The sequence below is a fragment of the Culex pipiens genome, chromosome 3, assembly GCF_016801865.2.
Source record: "Culex pipiens pallens isolate TS chromosome 3, TS_CPP_V2, whole genome shotgun sequence".
Lineage (NCBI taxonomy): Eukaryota > Metazoa > Arthropoda > Insecta > Diptera > Culicidae > Culex > Culex pipiens.
In genome coordinates this window covers 67,630,890-67,645,350 of record NC_068939.1, presented here as the reverse complement: position 1 = coordinate 67,645,350, position 14,461 = coordinate 67,630,890, and the positions used below count along the sequence as shown (strand labels likewise).

The 14,461-nt window shown below is 39.7% G+C and overlaps 2 protein-coding genes across 3 annotated transcripts; one reads left to right on the top strand and one right to left on the bottom strand.

Moving 5' to 3' along the window:
• Positions 1-643: 643 nt before the first annotated feature.
• Positions 644-8,745, top strand: LOC120420910 (uncharacterized). Its single transcript, XM_039584035.2, has 9 exons — positions 644-768; positions 817-1,016; positions 1,080-1,818; positions 1,879-2,325; positions 2,391-2,816; positions 6,197-6,208; positions 7,260-7,459; positions 7,635-7,869; positions 8,232-8,745. Exons 1-9 carry the CDS (start codon positions 696-698, stop codon positions 8,657-8,659), a joined length of 2,760 nt encoding a protein of 919 aa, XP_039439969.2. The 5' UTR covers positions 644-695; the 3' UTR covers positions 8,660-8,745.
• Positions 8,645-11,819, bottom strand: LOC120420911 (gustatory receptor for sugar taste 64a-like). 2 transcript variants are annotated; one of them, XM_039584037.2, is made up of 4 exons: positions 10,912-11,819; positions 10,219-10,855; positions 8,881-9,133; positions 8,645-8,819 (listed from the first exon to the last, which is right to left on the bottom strand). In XM_039584037.2, exons 1-4 carry the CDS (start codon positions 11,225-11,227, stop codon positions 8,733-8,735), a joined length of 1,293 nt encoding a protein of 430 aa, XP_039439971.1. In that variant the 5' UTR covers positions 11,228-11,819; the 3' UTR covers positions 8,645-8,732. The 2 variants fall into 2 exon arrangements, with proteins under 2 accessions (XP_039439971.1, XP_039439970.1); XM_039584036.2 differs by having other exon boundaries at positions 8,645-9,133; positions 10,912-11,507.
• Between the last annotated feature and the right edge of the window lie 2,642 nt (positions 11,820-14,461).

Here is a 14,461-nt window from a genome sequence, read left to right as displayed (position 1 = left end):
AACTTCGTGTGCGTTCACTGACTGCATAATGACGATCACGACAGACGCACTCAGTCAACATTCAACGATCGGGTCCATGATAAAAACTGTCATTGATTGTTGTCACGCTTGATGTGAAATCTTAGGTACGTTTGTAATATATCCGATATCGAAAATCAAAACCAATTTATGATAAAATTGACTCTCTTTTTTTTTAAATGTTATGCAATCATTTCTTATTGCACAACATGAAATCAATTACAGGTTTTACCGGCATCAGTCATATCTAAAACACACTATATTTAAACGCGTTTCTCACCGATTGGCAGCATCTGTAGCGGGTTTCCCAGATGCGATATTTTCGGCGGTTGTTCATTGGTGGTAATGGTAGGGTAACTGTATAAAACATTACCTATGCTTTGTATATTGATAATACGCGTCCCTACTTGAGGAACATTGCTTAAGTATTCCATGGCTTGATCGTATAAAAGGAGTGAAATTCGAAATTCCTTTGAAAATTTGAAATATGGACCATTTTACCCTAACTGCTAGTTGGACAAAAAGCTGAGAAAAGCATACATGTGCCGACTTCTATATTTAAGTGAAGCGCTTTCAGCAAATCCAGCAGTTTTGTATTGAGAACCTGTGAAGGAACAACCTAAGTGTTGGCCTATTAGCCGATTGATAAGCAAAGCAAACATTTTTAAGCTTGAAAAATGGAGTGTGTCGAGCGCATGAATTGCATCGGAAGATGTCCACAGGTTGATCGAGCCATGATCATTCCACAAGGTTAGTTGTTTTAGTCTCTAGTCCAAGTTTTGATACATTGAATTCCAGAATTCGAGTGGATTCCCAGCACGGTGTCCGGTGGACTTCCCCCGCTTGCCTTGTCGGTGGGTCATGAACCTGAAGGAACGCCAATTTACGTTGGCCGAGCAGACTACAACGGGTGCACGTTCCCGGTGAAGATTGTACCGGAAAAACAATCCGCCCATATGACGGTCGATGGAGCGAATATTTTCGTGCGTGATTTTGAGGTTTGTGTTTTTTTTTCATGTTGAAGGATTGAGAGCAAAAAAATAGAGTTCATTTTCTGACAGATTTTGTGTGGTTCTGGTTTTCGCTGGATTCGAAGCGCCAAAGGTCACATTCCTAGCAATGCTGTATCGTGTCAGAAGTCATCGGAGGGCACCGCACTGTATATTGGCCGGGTACATCATGGAGAAGGGCTAATCCCGGGCAGGATTGATCCAGCCGAAGGATGTTTGTTCATCTCTACTGAAAAAGGGGTGACGAGCTACATTTCGGACGATGTTTTAGTTCACGATCATCAGTCAATAGTTGGTTCGCAACGAATTGATGATCGAGGTCAGTGGGTACAGGCAGCTAGTAACGGACCTGTTCCTGCCGGTGCTGTCCGAGCCGGTCATGACAGTGACGGAACAGTGATTTACGTGGGACGCATGAATCATGAGGGGAACACGATTCCGGCGAAAATTATTCCGGAAAAGAAAATGGCTCATACACAGCACGATGGGCAGGAAATTGGGAAGTCACACTATGAAGCGTTGTGCAGTGCTCAAGTATCGTGGGTTCCGTTTCGGGGAAGAATTCCGAAAGAAGCTGTGAGCTGTGGACGGTTGACGAATGGAGGGCATGTATTCATTGGTAGAGGAAGCTATATGGGAAGCCTGACGCCCGGAAAAGTTTTACAGTCTTCGAAGATGCTTTACATCCCTTTCGGGTGGAATGAGGTGGAAATTGACGAGTTTGAAATTTTAATCTACAATCGTAATAAAGGGAATGATCAGCTAAATGAAGAGTTATCTGTTAAAAAGTGTAAGTAAATCAAAATTATAATTTAAAATATGTACTTATAAAACGCCAAATCTTTTCCAGTAACCTGGCTACCGCGTAAAAACTACCAAGACCCACCCGAGGGAGCCGTCCTGGCCGGGTACGACAGTGACCGGTCGCCGATCTACGTGGGACGGGTGATGTACGAAGGGAACCAACTTCCGGCCAAGGTGATACCCCGCAAGCAGCTCTGCTACAGCCAGTACAATGGCGAGGAGATCGAGATGATTTCGTACGAAGCCCTTTGCCACGGGAATGTTGAGTGGGTACGATTCCGAGGAACCATTCCAGCGAATGCCGTGGTGTGTGGTCGGTTGATTTCCGGTGAAGTTGTTCACATAGGCAGAGGTAGTCACTTGGGAAGTTTGACGTCGGGACGGGTACTGTCCGGCGAGAAGGTTCTGTACATACCGTTTGGTTGGAATGAAATTCGCATCACCGATTTCGAGATATTGATTGATAATGACTTTAAAGTTTTGAACAGGAATCGTAAGTTATAAAAGTTTCCTCTAAAGTATTTCTCGAGTATTAAAAGTACTTGTACTTACTTGCAGTAAATTGGATCCACACGAAACGGGAACAACCAGCTCCGAAGGGGGCCATCCTTGCCGGGAAGGACTTCAACGGGTGTCCAATCTACGTTGGACGTGTTCAGCACGATGGCAATCGCTTCGTGGGGAAAGTCATCCCCAGCAGAGAGATCTGCGATACGACCGATGAAGGGGGCAAAGTTATTCCCAAACTATCGTACGAGGCACTGTGCGATGCCGAGGTTGGGTGGGTGAAGTTTGAGGGATCGATTCCAACGGAAGCCGTAGAGTGTGGCCGGGATCGGCACGGAGGGAAGGTTTTCATCGGAAGGTGCCACTGCCGGACGGGGATTATTCCGGGGACGGTGCTGGAGGCGGAGAAGAAGTTGCGATTTGTCAAGGGGACTGAGATGAATGTGGAAGCGGAGTTTGAGATTCTTGTTTATAGTTGTGGAAATTAAGCATGATTTTTAATAAGTTTTCATAAAATAAGACCATAAAAATACAATTTTAATTACAACTCTTCAGTATCCATATGGGTTGAAATTTTATTTTTAATGATTTCCTAGGATAATCTATATATATAAAAAATTTCGACGGTTATTTTCGAACGCGAATCAGTTCAATACGGAGCGTCGGATCGAGGTGCTCTTTGTTGCGTTGGGTTCGTGTAAAACAATTGACACTTTGGCCACTCTGGAACCGATTCCGGAGCATCTGCAGATTGTATGGAAAAATTTACGTAAAATCAAATTTTGATCACAGAAGGCTGAATAAGCAAACAAACTAAAAACGTCAAGAAAAAAAAAGTCAAGACGAAGTTTGGCGGGTAAGGCTTGTTTTCTATAAAATGCAACCAGAAGAAAGTCTTTTGATGTAATAGTTTAAAAAAAAGTTACGAGTAAAATAATTTAAAAAAAAAAATAGAAAATCGTCAAAAACGTGGGCGGGCCAAAGAAGGAGGGATGGTCCAATCGGCACCAAACTGTCTACTATCAATAGATGAACGTTCCCTCCAAGTTTGGTTCAAATAGGGCAAGGTCGAGTCCAAAAGGGTACTTAGTTGACCCGGAATGATCCATATACACTCAAACAGTTGGTGTGACACCAGCTGTTGTCAAACGAACGGGGTCACTTTTTAGTATGACACCCCTTTTACACGAGTTTCACACACACTACCAAACGTGTGTTTTGAAAGTGTGCGTGAGCGCCGTGTAAAAAGTGACAGTTCGTTCATTAAGTGACAGTTATCTACAGTCGACTCTCTGGTTGTCAATATCCAAGGGACCGTCGAGGAAGAGAATCATCAGTTTACAGAACGATGCAAAATGAAGACTCGATTGAAATAGTAGTTTATGCAACAAGTTGCAAAAAGAGGATTTTTTCAGCACGAGTCGTACATTTATCCAACGAGGTTCACCGAGTTGGATAAATACGAAGAGTGCTGAAAAAATCAAGTTTTGCAACGAGTTCCATACAACATTTTTTGCAATTCCGAAAAACACCCATTGAGTGAAATTTTAAGTCAAATTTTCGTGTATTTTGTCAATAAATCGTTTAAATAAAAAAAATGTTGAAAAGCGTTACTTTTCGAAACAAGTGCTGAAAAGTTCAACTTTTCAGCACCCATTTCAGTGCTGAAAAGTAGAACTTTTCAGCATTTATTTTGAAAAGTGTTGCTATTCGATTCTGTTATTTTTGGTACAGAAAAGTAGGCTATTTCGTCGTTCAAGAATGACAGGAAAAGTACGTAGTTTCACGACGGAATTGCAAAAATATTTTTTTTGATACCCAGCTATGGGAGAGAATCATGGCAACGTCCATCAAACAAAAACAAACTAATGTCAAACACCCATCAAAGCTACGTTTCACCAAGAAAAATGTCTGTGCAAGCCATGAGAAAGTGAAATTATTGACAACCGGAAGAGATTTTTAAAGCAAAAAGAATCCAAGGGACCGTCGAGGAAGAGATCCTTCAAGCAAGGGAAAATATCGAGGAATGAAGATAATTGAAGTATGCAGATTGAAGGGACTGAAGAATTCATCGATAGATGGGGAATTATTGATATCGAGAAGATCGACAGCCAGAGAGTCGACTGTAGTATCAAAACTCTATACGCCCCAGCATTACTCGCGTCTGCATATGAAGCTCAACTTAACAACTTGTCGACTAGGCGTCGAAAATCGATCGTCCATGATTTTTTGCTGATTTTTCGAATGAAATGATTTGATAAAGAAGCTTGATTTTGAGTCGGAGCCAAAAGCTATAGGGTTTGCTCTTTAGTAAGAAAGGCAAAAAATCAAAAATTAGTTTGACAGTAGAGGGCTAACTTTCTTAAAAATAAACAAAAAATAAACTTAATTGATATTGCGCAATTCTCACTAACTTGGACATCGCACTAAATTATTGCTACTGATCGCACTATTGCGACTTGTCAAACTGGCTTGAAAATTAAAAATTTCCTCAAAAATGATCATAGAGAGCCGAGGATTATCACTTGTTTTTAGCTGTCACTCGCAATTTTGAAGTGCGATAGTTCAGTTTGGTGGAAACTGCGACTGGAAATGTAAATAAACAACGAGTGGTTGCCTAGATTTTTGAATTTTTGTTGTCAAAAGTGCGAGAGAAAAGTGGGGGCAAAATCCAAGTTATAGGCTAGTATGGAGATCGAAAGGAAAGGGGTCAAGAAACAGCTTTACGAACAGCAGAGCAAAGGAGAGGGAGCGTTTTCTTGGGGCTTTTCTTCACCCTCTCTGGCTTGCTTCCACTGCCGCTGCTGCCCATTTGAAATTTTTCTTGACCGATTCCTTCTGAAGTGCATACACCGCTTATAATGCAAGAATCAATATAACAGTTGTCAACTATTTGTAATGTACTACAAAGTAAAAAATGTGTAAATTACCACTTTTATGATGTAATTTTACCACAACTTAGACTGAAAAAGTGCCATTACATCAGAAAAGTGGCAAAATTACACATTTTTTGAGGTAAAATTGCACAGTTTTTGACATAAAAGATATACCCCTCCCTAGATGTTATATTACCATGATTTTTTTTAACTATTTTATTAAGGTCAACCTGCTGAAATTATGAATGTTTATTAAGATGTAACAAAATGGGTAATTTTTGTGGGAATTTCATGGCATGATCCCCTAGGTGTACTGAGCTTGAATCTCAAATATGAGCTAGATGAAACATGCAAAAATTGTTAAGAGGTCAAAACTGGCAAAAATCAAAAGGCAACGATTTTACGAGTTAAATCCCATTGAAACCTCAAAGTCAAAGCGCCAGGTCCTATCGCAACCAATCAAGCTCATATTTGGGATTCAAGCTCAGTACACCAAGGGGATCGTGCCATAAATGCCCACATTATTCCATCATTTTGTTACATCCTAATGTTTATACAAAGAGTATTGAGTATGTATTTCCCTTCTCTCTTATACATATAAAACCGTTTCTCGAGAATAATAAATGAGTTTGCTTGAATCTGAAATTTAAATCTGGACTGCCCTATTATTAATGAGGTAATGCAGTTTTATTGAACAGTGGCTTTTCTGTTAGAAAAGTATGATGACTAAATTGTTTCAAACTGGAAATTATGTTCAATGATTCGCTCAGGCCCTTTTGGAAATCACATTTCAATGGAATGTATTGGTGACACCACTAATTACTTATCTTTCATCTGTTGGGAGGATTTTAGTATTTGTATCAATTATGAAAGAAGTGAATCATACACGTTATGTGGTGTGGAACGATAAGGAAAACAATTTGCCCATGTTATTCAGGTGATGATAAGAGCTAAACTTTCTTTGAAATGTTTAATTTCCAGTTTTGAATACGAGTAATTGTATTGAAATTGTGATCGATTTTTATTTTTAAGTTATTGTCTGCCTTAATTTAAAAATATTTTTGGTAAATGTATGTAAATGAGAAAAAAATCTAAATCCAAAATAAAGTTTGCAATTGAGAATGGTTTAACTAAATGAGATTCATCTATAAGTCATTATCAAAACATCACCAAGCCGTTTATCAGTTCCAGGCCCACTAACACTGCGTAGTATTTGGCAGTAGTAACTAACAAAATTGATAACAAAATGCGGCCTTATTTACGGACCAACTGGCAGTACCGCTGAAACCGGCGTCAAGTAACGATCTAAAGTACGCAGAAACAGCACGGCTTTTGCTGAGTTTTCCAAGTTATTAGCTTTCTAGTCAAAAAATGAACGCAGGTGAGTCACTGCTGTCTATCGGTACCAAGTGCTGGGTGTTTTGTGAAGAGTTTAAACAAGTGTTTTGTTCTTTTTGTGATGAATAATGAGGGAGGAGGATAGTTGCTGCTGCAACGAACCTAGTTTAGATGATAACAACGAAAAGGCTGTGGGTTTTTTGAAATGTTTAGTAATGAGTAATAATCGTCTATTAGAAGAGTAAAAGATTTCGGAGATCTGGGAACTCTATCTACAGTTTGTAGTATCTGAGTTTGGAGTAACAATTAATCTAGAAATTAACTAGGAAAATTGATTGGACGTGTTTTTTGTGAGTTTTTGAAGATCTGGATGATGTCATGAAATATAACTGCTTCAATTGTTTTTTAGTATTATGTCATGTAATTAGATAGATTAGAAAAAAATGTTTTGGGAACACTGCCAAGAGATATCGGTATTATTTTCAAATTAAAATTCATAAAAAAATGACGAAGCTAGCAAATACCTAAAGGTAGATTTAGTAACGTTTTCAATCTTTTAATTTAGTGTAGCGATTGATGAACTTTCAAATTTTCCTTGTCAAACGATTACAAATGTTTTGATAAAAACGAGACCTTGCACAACTTCTGAACTCATCGATACCGAAAATTTGTAACAATTTGATAAGAAAATTCCGTCCCACCCTAGGATACAACTGGATGCCATGGTCGGCGCATCAGGGCAACCCCCCGGCCGGAGTGTACGCCGGCAACGACCAGGACGGTTCGCCGATCTTCGTGGGCCGTGCCTTCCACGAGGGAGACCAACTTCCGGCCAAGGTCCTCCCGAGCAAGCAGGCGGCGTACGTGTCCCACAACGGATGCGAAATTTTCAAGTCACACTTTGAGGTGAGCTGATGGCATTTTATCAATTTATGAATAATACTTGAAACTGATAAGGGTGAAAAGTCCCCGGGCTTTGCAGCGTTATCTTTCCCCGGGGGCCTAAAGTGTGTTTATTTTCGCTGGCGTGGTCGATTATATTGATTTGCACCTTTTTCTTTCTTATCTTGCTGCGGTACAGGTATTAAGTGGCACGGGATTCACCTGGGTGCACAGCAGCAACGGACATGTCCCGGCTGGGGCGGTGTTGTGCGGTAATACGACCACCGGGGAGCCGCTGTACATTGGGCGTGCCCATCACGAGGGCAGTTTGACGCCGGGAAAGATCCACCGCAGCCACGGATGTCTGTACATTCCGTTTGGAGGGGCCGAGCAGAGCATTTTGCACTACGAGGTGCTGGTGGGACAGCAGCGATGTAAGTTTGATACTCACCGATTTTAAAATCGTTTATAGAAATATCTCTTTTGGCAAATTTGACTAAAAAAAACTTAGGACTGTGGAGTTGGGTAGCTTTTGAAGCGACTCCAACTCCTACTTCGACTCCGGTTTCTGACAATTTGGCGACTCCGACTCCGGCTCCAACAACAACTTCAATACGAAGTTGTTCAACATTTGAATTTGACTATGACTCTGGCTGACTCTGCTGACTCTGGCACCAGGTCCTAAAAAAGACACGATTCCATCGACTCCTGCTTCAACTCCGACCAACGGCCAATGAAATAAGACCAAAAAACATTCATCCAATTCTTTTAAAACTAACAATTCTTGCACCCCCAGCCAACTGGTCACACTGCTCGGCCGGTGCTCCCCTGCCGCCGGGCGCCATCCTGGCCGGCCACGATGCCGACAGCGCGCCGATCTACGTGGGCCGCTGCTACCACGAGGGTGACCAGCTGCCGGCCAAGGTGATCCCGAGCAAACAGGTCGCGTACGTGTGCTTCAACGGGCAGGAAATTCCCAAGTACTCGTACGAGGTGCTGTGCAACGGAAACGTCAGCTGGGTTCCGTCCGGCTTTGGGACCGTTCCGCCGAACGCCGTGCTCGGGGGTCGCACCTCCAGCGGTGAGGTGCTGTACGTTGGCCGGGCGCACTATATGGGCAGCTTGACGCCGGGCAAGGTTCACCCGAGCCACCAGACGCTGTACATCCCGTACGGAGGCAGTGAGGTCGCGATGAAGAACTACGAGGTGCTGGTCGAAAACTGAGTGTATTTTTGTTGAAACCTTTTGTCAAAACCAAATCACACCAAAACACACATTTAGACTTCAATAAAAGAGCTTAAAAGTTGCAATCCTTGGTAGTATCTTGATCCTTGGAGACCTGGTCCAGCAGAACCAGCTCGTACGTCACGATCGTGCCGGCCATCTACAAACAAAGTTAAATCAGTCCAAACCCATTTCTTGAAAGACCCAAGCTCGAAACTCACAGCCAAAATCAGCGGTCGGGTGATGTAGAAGAAGCGCTTCCCGGAGAAGGCGATGTTCTTGAGCGAGATGTGGTCCAGCAGACGTTGCAGGTCCAGGTTCCAGTTCAGGGTGGAAAAGTCCCGCAGCAGTTCGAGGGGTTTCAGTGAGGCTTCGTAGATGGAGGCCGATATGTACAGGGTGACGAAGCAGCGGCTCATTAGGAAGAGCAGCGAGTACCAGAAATAGACCGATGTCATCGGGGTGGGTTTGAGTCTGTAATGGCAGGTGCACGGAAAAAATCAATTCTCGAAATCATGAATTAAATTCACGAATGTGAGAAACACGAAGGAATATATTCAAGTTTATAGTGCAAATGCACCATATTCATGAATAAATTCCTTCGTAGTTCTCAATTTCGTGAACTTAATTCACGATTACGAGAATTGATTTTTTCTGTGTGGCCAGATTGGTTTCAGCTATTTCCTTTATTCCAATTAATTGATTTGTACATGTGTTTTTTATGAGCAAATCCGTATTAACTTTTCAATAGGATGAATCTGTAGATGTTAACAAATAGTCTATCCTACAGTTCACGTTGAGTAAGAAAAAGATAGGCTGTTTGTTTACATGTACGGATTAGCCCTATTGAAAAGTTGATTCGGAAATGCAACAAATATAGTCCAGACTCGATTATCCGAAGGTCTTGCCAAAATTTCACATCGGATTATCGAATCACAAAAAAACGTTTCCTTATTTTTTATTGTTGAGCTTAAGTATGACCCCTTGACTACTCTAAATTGATTTAGAATTTTTAATCCAAGATGGCGGCAAAAATTGCGGTGATGAAGTATAACAAAAATCATTTCTCAATATTATTGGCAACCAACCATTCAATTTTGACTAAAATGAGGTAGCAGAACTCGAATTTTTACATCAAAGCAAGAAAATAAAAAAAATACGAAAACTTTTTTTTTCAATATTTCATTATCGGAAGTCTTAAACAAATCTTCGGATAATCGAATTTCGGATAATCGAACTTCGGATAATCGAAACTTCGGATAATCGAGTAGGGAATATAAAACAAATACAACAAATAAAACAAATACAACAAATACAACAAATACAACAAATACAACAAATACAACAAATACAACAAATACAACAAATACAACAAATACAACAAATACAACAAATACAACAAATACAACAAATACAACAAATACAATAAATACAACAAATTCAACAAATACAACAAATGCAACAAATACAACAAATACAACAAATACAACAAATACAACAAATACAACAAACACAACACAATCAAAAACAGAAAAAAATATTCCAGGATTAAAACTCACTCAAAAATATTATACAACTGCACCGAAATGAAGAACATGTTGTTCGCACAGGACATCAGGATGATCCGCGACAGCCGATCGTCCATAAAGTTGACCAGCTCACTCAACCGCAAGTAATCCAACCTTATTTCGCGCCACACTTCCGGCGGTTGATCCACTCCCTTGAACCGCTCAATCCTACTATTAAATTGCCCGAATCGCTTCTCCAACGAGAGACACACACAAATGATAAACACATCAATGTAGTGCCAGGTGAACTTGGCCACCCTCATCATCAGCTCGATGCCCACTCCGACGACCGTGTGGTACGGAATGACCTTCACGATGTGGGCATGCTCCCGGTGGAAAAAATTCCGCCAGAAGTCGTCCCTGTGGGAACAGTACTTGATGTGGAGTTCGTTGAGCTTGTACGCCGATATGAAGTTCATAATGTCCTCGACAAAGGCGAAGAATATCACCGCGGAGGCCACGCACTTGACCAGCTTGTCCAGCTTGAGTCCCTTCCGAGTACTGTACGGGTAGTACAGGAAGGGCTTTTCCTGTTCCGTCCAGTAGGCGACAATCCAGTGCCAATTTCTACCCAGGTTCATGAACTCTATCAGTGCCAGAGTAATCACCGTGTAGTAGATGAAAGTTGCTTCAAGAAAAAGAAGCATTAATCGTGAATCTCCTGTTACAATACCTTAGTCTTACCGGCACTGCTCAGCCCGAGTACTCCACGCCGGATGGAGTACATCAAAAACAGCACGACAATCGATACTATTCCAAACAGCGTCACACAAGAGTACAGAAAGCGCAAACTTCTGACCCTGAACGCCAACTTGTCCGGAGTGCGGTGAAAATACCCGCTCACAGGCATCAGCGAAAACAGTTGCCCAAACAGGATAATCGGTGCCAGGGCCACGTGCGCCGTACAATCATTCGGGATGGGGCTTTCTTCCTTCACTTCTTGAACTACCAAAATGGGGCCCTTTTTCAAGGACCCTGCCGATTTTGTAGCGAAAAGCATTGCACTATCGGAGGTGGTGTGTGTCACGCTCGAAGGACGAAAAGTAAATGTTTGTCAACAACAGGTTCTAACCAGACTGTATGCCACCACCACCCCGTGAGAATGAAGTATATGCTTTGTAAATTGATTCTTGCTATGATAGGGACTAAATTAGCACGGCGGTGATGGGGTGGTTCTCGTGCAGACACAAAAATTTTTATATGTTCCTCTTGAAGGGTGAACTATTTGGAAAATGAACCCCATGAGGATCTCCAGGTCAGTGTTTCTCAACCTTTTTTGTTCCATTTCCCCCTTGACTAATTCCCCCCCCCCTGATTTTAAACTTGTTGGTATCAATGCATAAATATTATAATTTGATAAAACAAATCAAATTTTCTTACTAAGAATAAACAAATCATACCCAGGAAGGTGATGTATCCTATCCCTCGCCTAGAAAAGAAAAAAATCCATGATAAGGCTGTCAGACCAAATCTGTAAGACCAAGACTGTCAAACCAAAGACTAAAAAGTAAACATTCTTGGTCTTTGACGAAGGTGCACACAAAACAAGAAAAAAAAATGAAAAAGAATTTAATTCGCTTAGACAAAATATAACTTATTTATCAATTTTGAAAAATGCTGTTAGAAACTGTGAAAATTTACAAAAATATTTTGAATAACGTTGAAATTTATTTGAAAACATGAAATTTACATAGAAAGCAGCTTAGATTTTTTGTATAAATGATTAAATAAATTCGGTTTATGATTTATGACTAAAATCTATGATTGCAATCGTGTAGATTTGCAATTCTATTCACGAAATATGTACTCTCTTCGGAAAACATAACCCGAGCATGGGTAAACAACAAGGGAAATGCGTAATAATACCTTTCTCTGGTATTGTAACCGTTCAGTTACAAGATCCCTAGTATTTTTAATATGTTAATTTATTTATTTATTATTTAATGTTCTTTGTGGTAAATGTTCAATGTTTTGGGTTACGAGCTATAGGGAAACACCTATATTATATAGCGTAGTCCCCCGTCAACAAACACAACCAAATATTGTCTCTTAAGAAAGGGCTCAGTGGGTGCAAGGGGGGTATCCAGTGGGTGCAACTTAAGGGCAAGCTTCTACGATGTTGGCGGTATTGGGGGATGACGGTTGAGGAGACCGATGACGGATCCTTCGAGGCAGGTATGATAGCCGTGAATCGGCCATTTCAATCCCGGTGTTCGTGCGAGAAAGTTGAGTGCTTAAGTGAAAGTTTTTAAAGTGAGCCAGCAGAAGATGGAAGAAGGATTCCCGCATCCCGAGCATGGGTAAATAACAAGGGAAATGCATAATAATACCTTTCTCTGGTATCAATCCCAAATTTTGGTATTCCTGGACCCTTGAAAATTTGTCTTAAGGATTATGCAAGAGCAAAATGTGGTATCATACCAATTTAAGGTATTGTTTTGATATTGCAAAATTGCAGAATTTGTCAATGGTCGAATACCACATTTTGGTATTCTTTTGGTATTACAGTATTTTATCAAATTCCTCTGAAACTATGGGAAAATTTTGACCAATTTTGACAAAATAATTAATTTTGCGCTAAAATGATGTCTCAAAGCGAATGCTTTCATTGAAAACCGGAAATTTCAAACTTGATTTTAAACATTTTTGATATACCCCCTACAGAAATGACTTGAAATTGTGGAAAATTTTCTAAGTCAGGATGGCACATTTTGGTATTATTTTGGTATTAAAATGTTTTATCAAATTCCTCTGAAACTATGGGAAAATTTTGACCAATTTTGACAAAATAATTAATTTTGCGCTAAAATGAAGTCTCAAAGCGAATGCTTTCATTGAAACCCGGAAATCTCAAACTTGATTTTAAACTTTTTTGATATACCCCTTACAGAAATGACTTGAAATTGTGGAAAAAAATTTAAGTCAGTATGGCACATTTTGGTATAATTTTGGTATTAAAGTGTTTTATCAAATTCCTCTGAAACTATGGAAAAATTTTGAACAATTTTGACAAAATAATTAATTTTGCGCTAAAATGATGTCTCAAAGCAAATGCTTTCATTGAAAACCGGAAATTTCAAACTTGATTTTAAACTTTTTTGATATACCCCTTACAGAAATGACTTGAAATTGTGGAAAAAAATTTAAGTCAGGATGGCACATTTTGGTATAATTTTGGTATTAAAGTGTTTTATCAAATTCCTCTGAAACTATGGGAAAATTTTGAACAATTTTGACAAAATAATTAATTTTGCGCTAAAATGATGTCTCAAAGCAAATGCTTTCATTGAAAACCGAAATTTCAAACCTGATTTTAAAAATTTTTGATATATTTCCTACAGAAATGGTTTGAAATTGTGGAAAATTTTCTAAGTCAGGATGGCACATTTTGGTATTGAAAGGTTTCATCAATTTTGGCGAGATAATTAATTTTGCGCTAAAATGACTTGAAACATAAAAATGTTAAAGCTGATTTTTTTTGGTGATATACTCACTTATATTTTTTTTAAAAACGTTGAAGTTTCTTTAAGTCGGGATAACCAAATACTTTGAAAAACGAGTCAATCAACAGATTATTGAATTTTGGTGAATTTCAATCCGATTTCATTTTAATAATACTTATTTTTCAATCTTGTTATTTTTCAGAAACTTCAAGAACTTCAAACACAGGCCGTTCATCAATGACAAATGCATTCGGTGTGGTGAAGAATATCACTAAGAACAACATGGAATCATCAGGTGAGTAGATTTGGCTGTTGCATATGGATCATTTCCGTTTTTTCACAAACTGCAACTGCTGCACTAAAAATGGTATGAAAATACCAAATTTTGGTATTACTTGTGCAAATACCAGCGACCAAAAGGTGCTCTTGGTTGCCCAGTAATAGATGGTAAAATACCATGAAATCATACCAAAATCATGTATGTGAAAGACCACAGAAATACCAAAATATGATTTTCCAAGGGCGCGGGAATACCTTAAAATAAAACCATGGCAATACCAAGTTTTGGTATTCAAGCAATGTTCAAAAATCCTGAAGACCTCAACTTGGTATTGAAATGGTTTTATTTTGAGGTATTATTTTACCCTTTGAATAACATGGTTTGGTATTGTTGTGCCCTTACACATACAAGATTTTGGTATGATTTCATGGTATTTTACCATCTATTACTGGGCAACCAAGGGCACATTTTGGTCGCTGTTATTTGCCCAAGTAATACCAAAATTTGGTAT

Coding starts and splice junctions, on each gene's coding strand:
- LOC120420911 (XM_039584036.2), bottom strand. CDS start 11,227: ATGCTTTTCGCTACAAAATCGGCAGGGTCCTTGAAAAAGGGCCCCATT. Junction 10,856..10,911: donor ACTCGGGCTGAGCAGTGCCG/GTAAGACTAAGG, acceptor TTTTTCTTGAAG/CAACTTTCATCTACTACACG. Junction 9,134..10,218: donor CAGTTGTATAATATTTTTGA/GTGAGTTTTAAT, acceptor CTGCCATTACAG/ACTCAAACCCACCCCGATGA.
- LOC120420910 (XM_039584035.2), top strand. CDS start 696: ATGGAGTGTGTCGAGCGCATGAATTGCATCGGAAGATGTCCACAGGTT. Junction 1,819..1,878: donor AGAGTTATCTGTTAAAAAGT/GTAAGTAAATCA, acceptor AATCTTTTCCAG/TAACCTGGCTACCGCGTAAA. Junction 7,460..7,634: donor TTTTCAAGTCACACTTTGAG/GTGAGCTGATGG, acceptor GCTGCGGTACAG/GTATTAAGTGGCACGGGATT.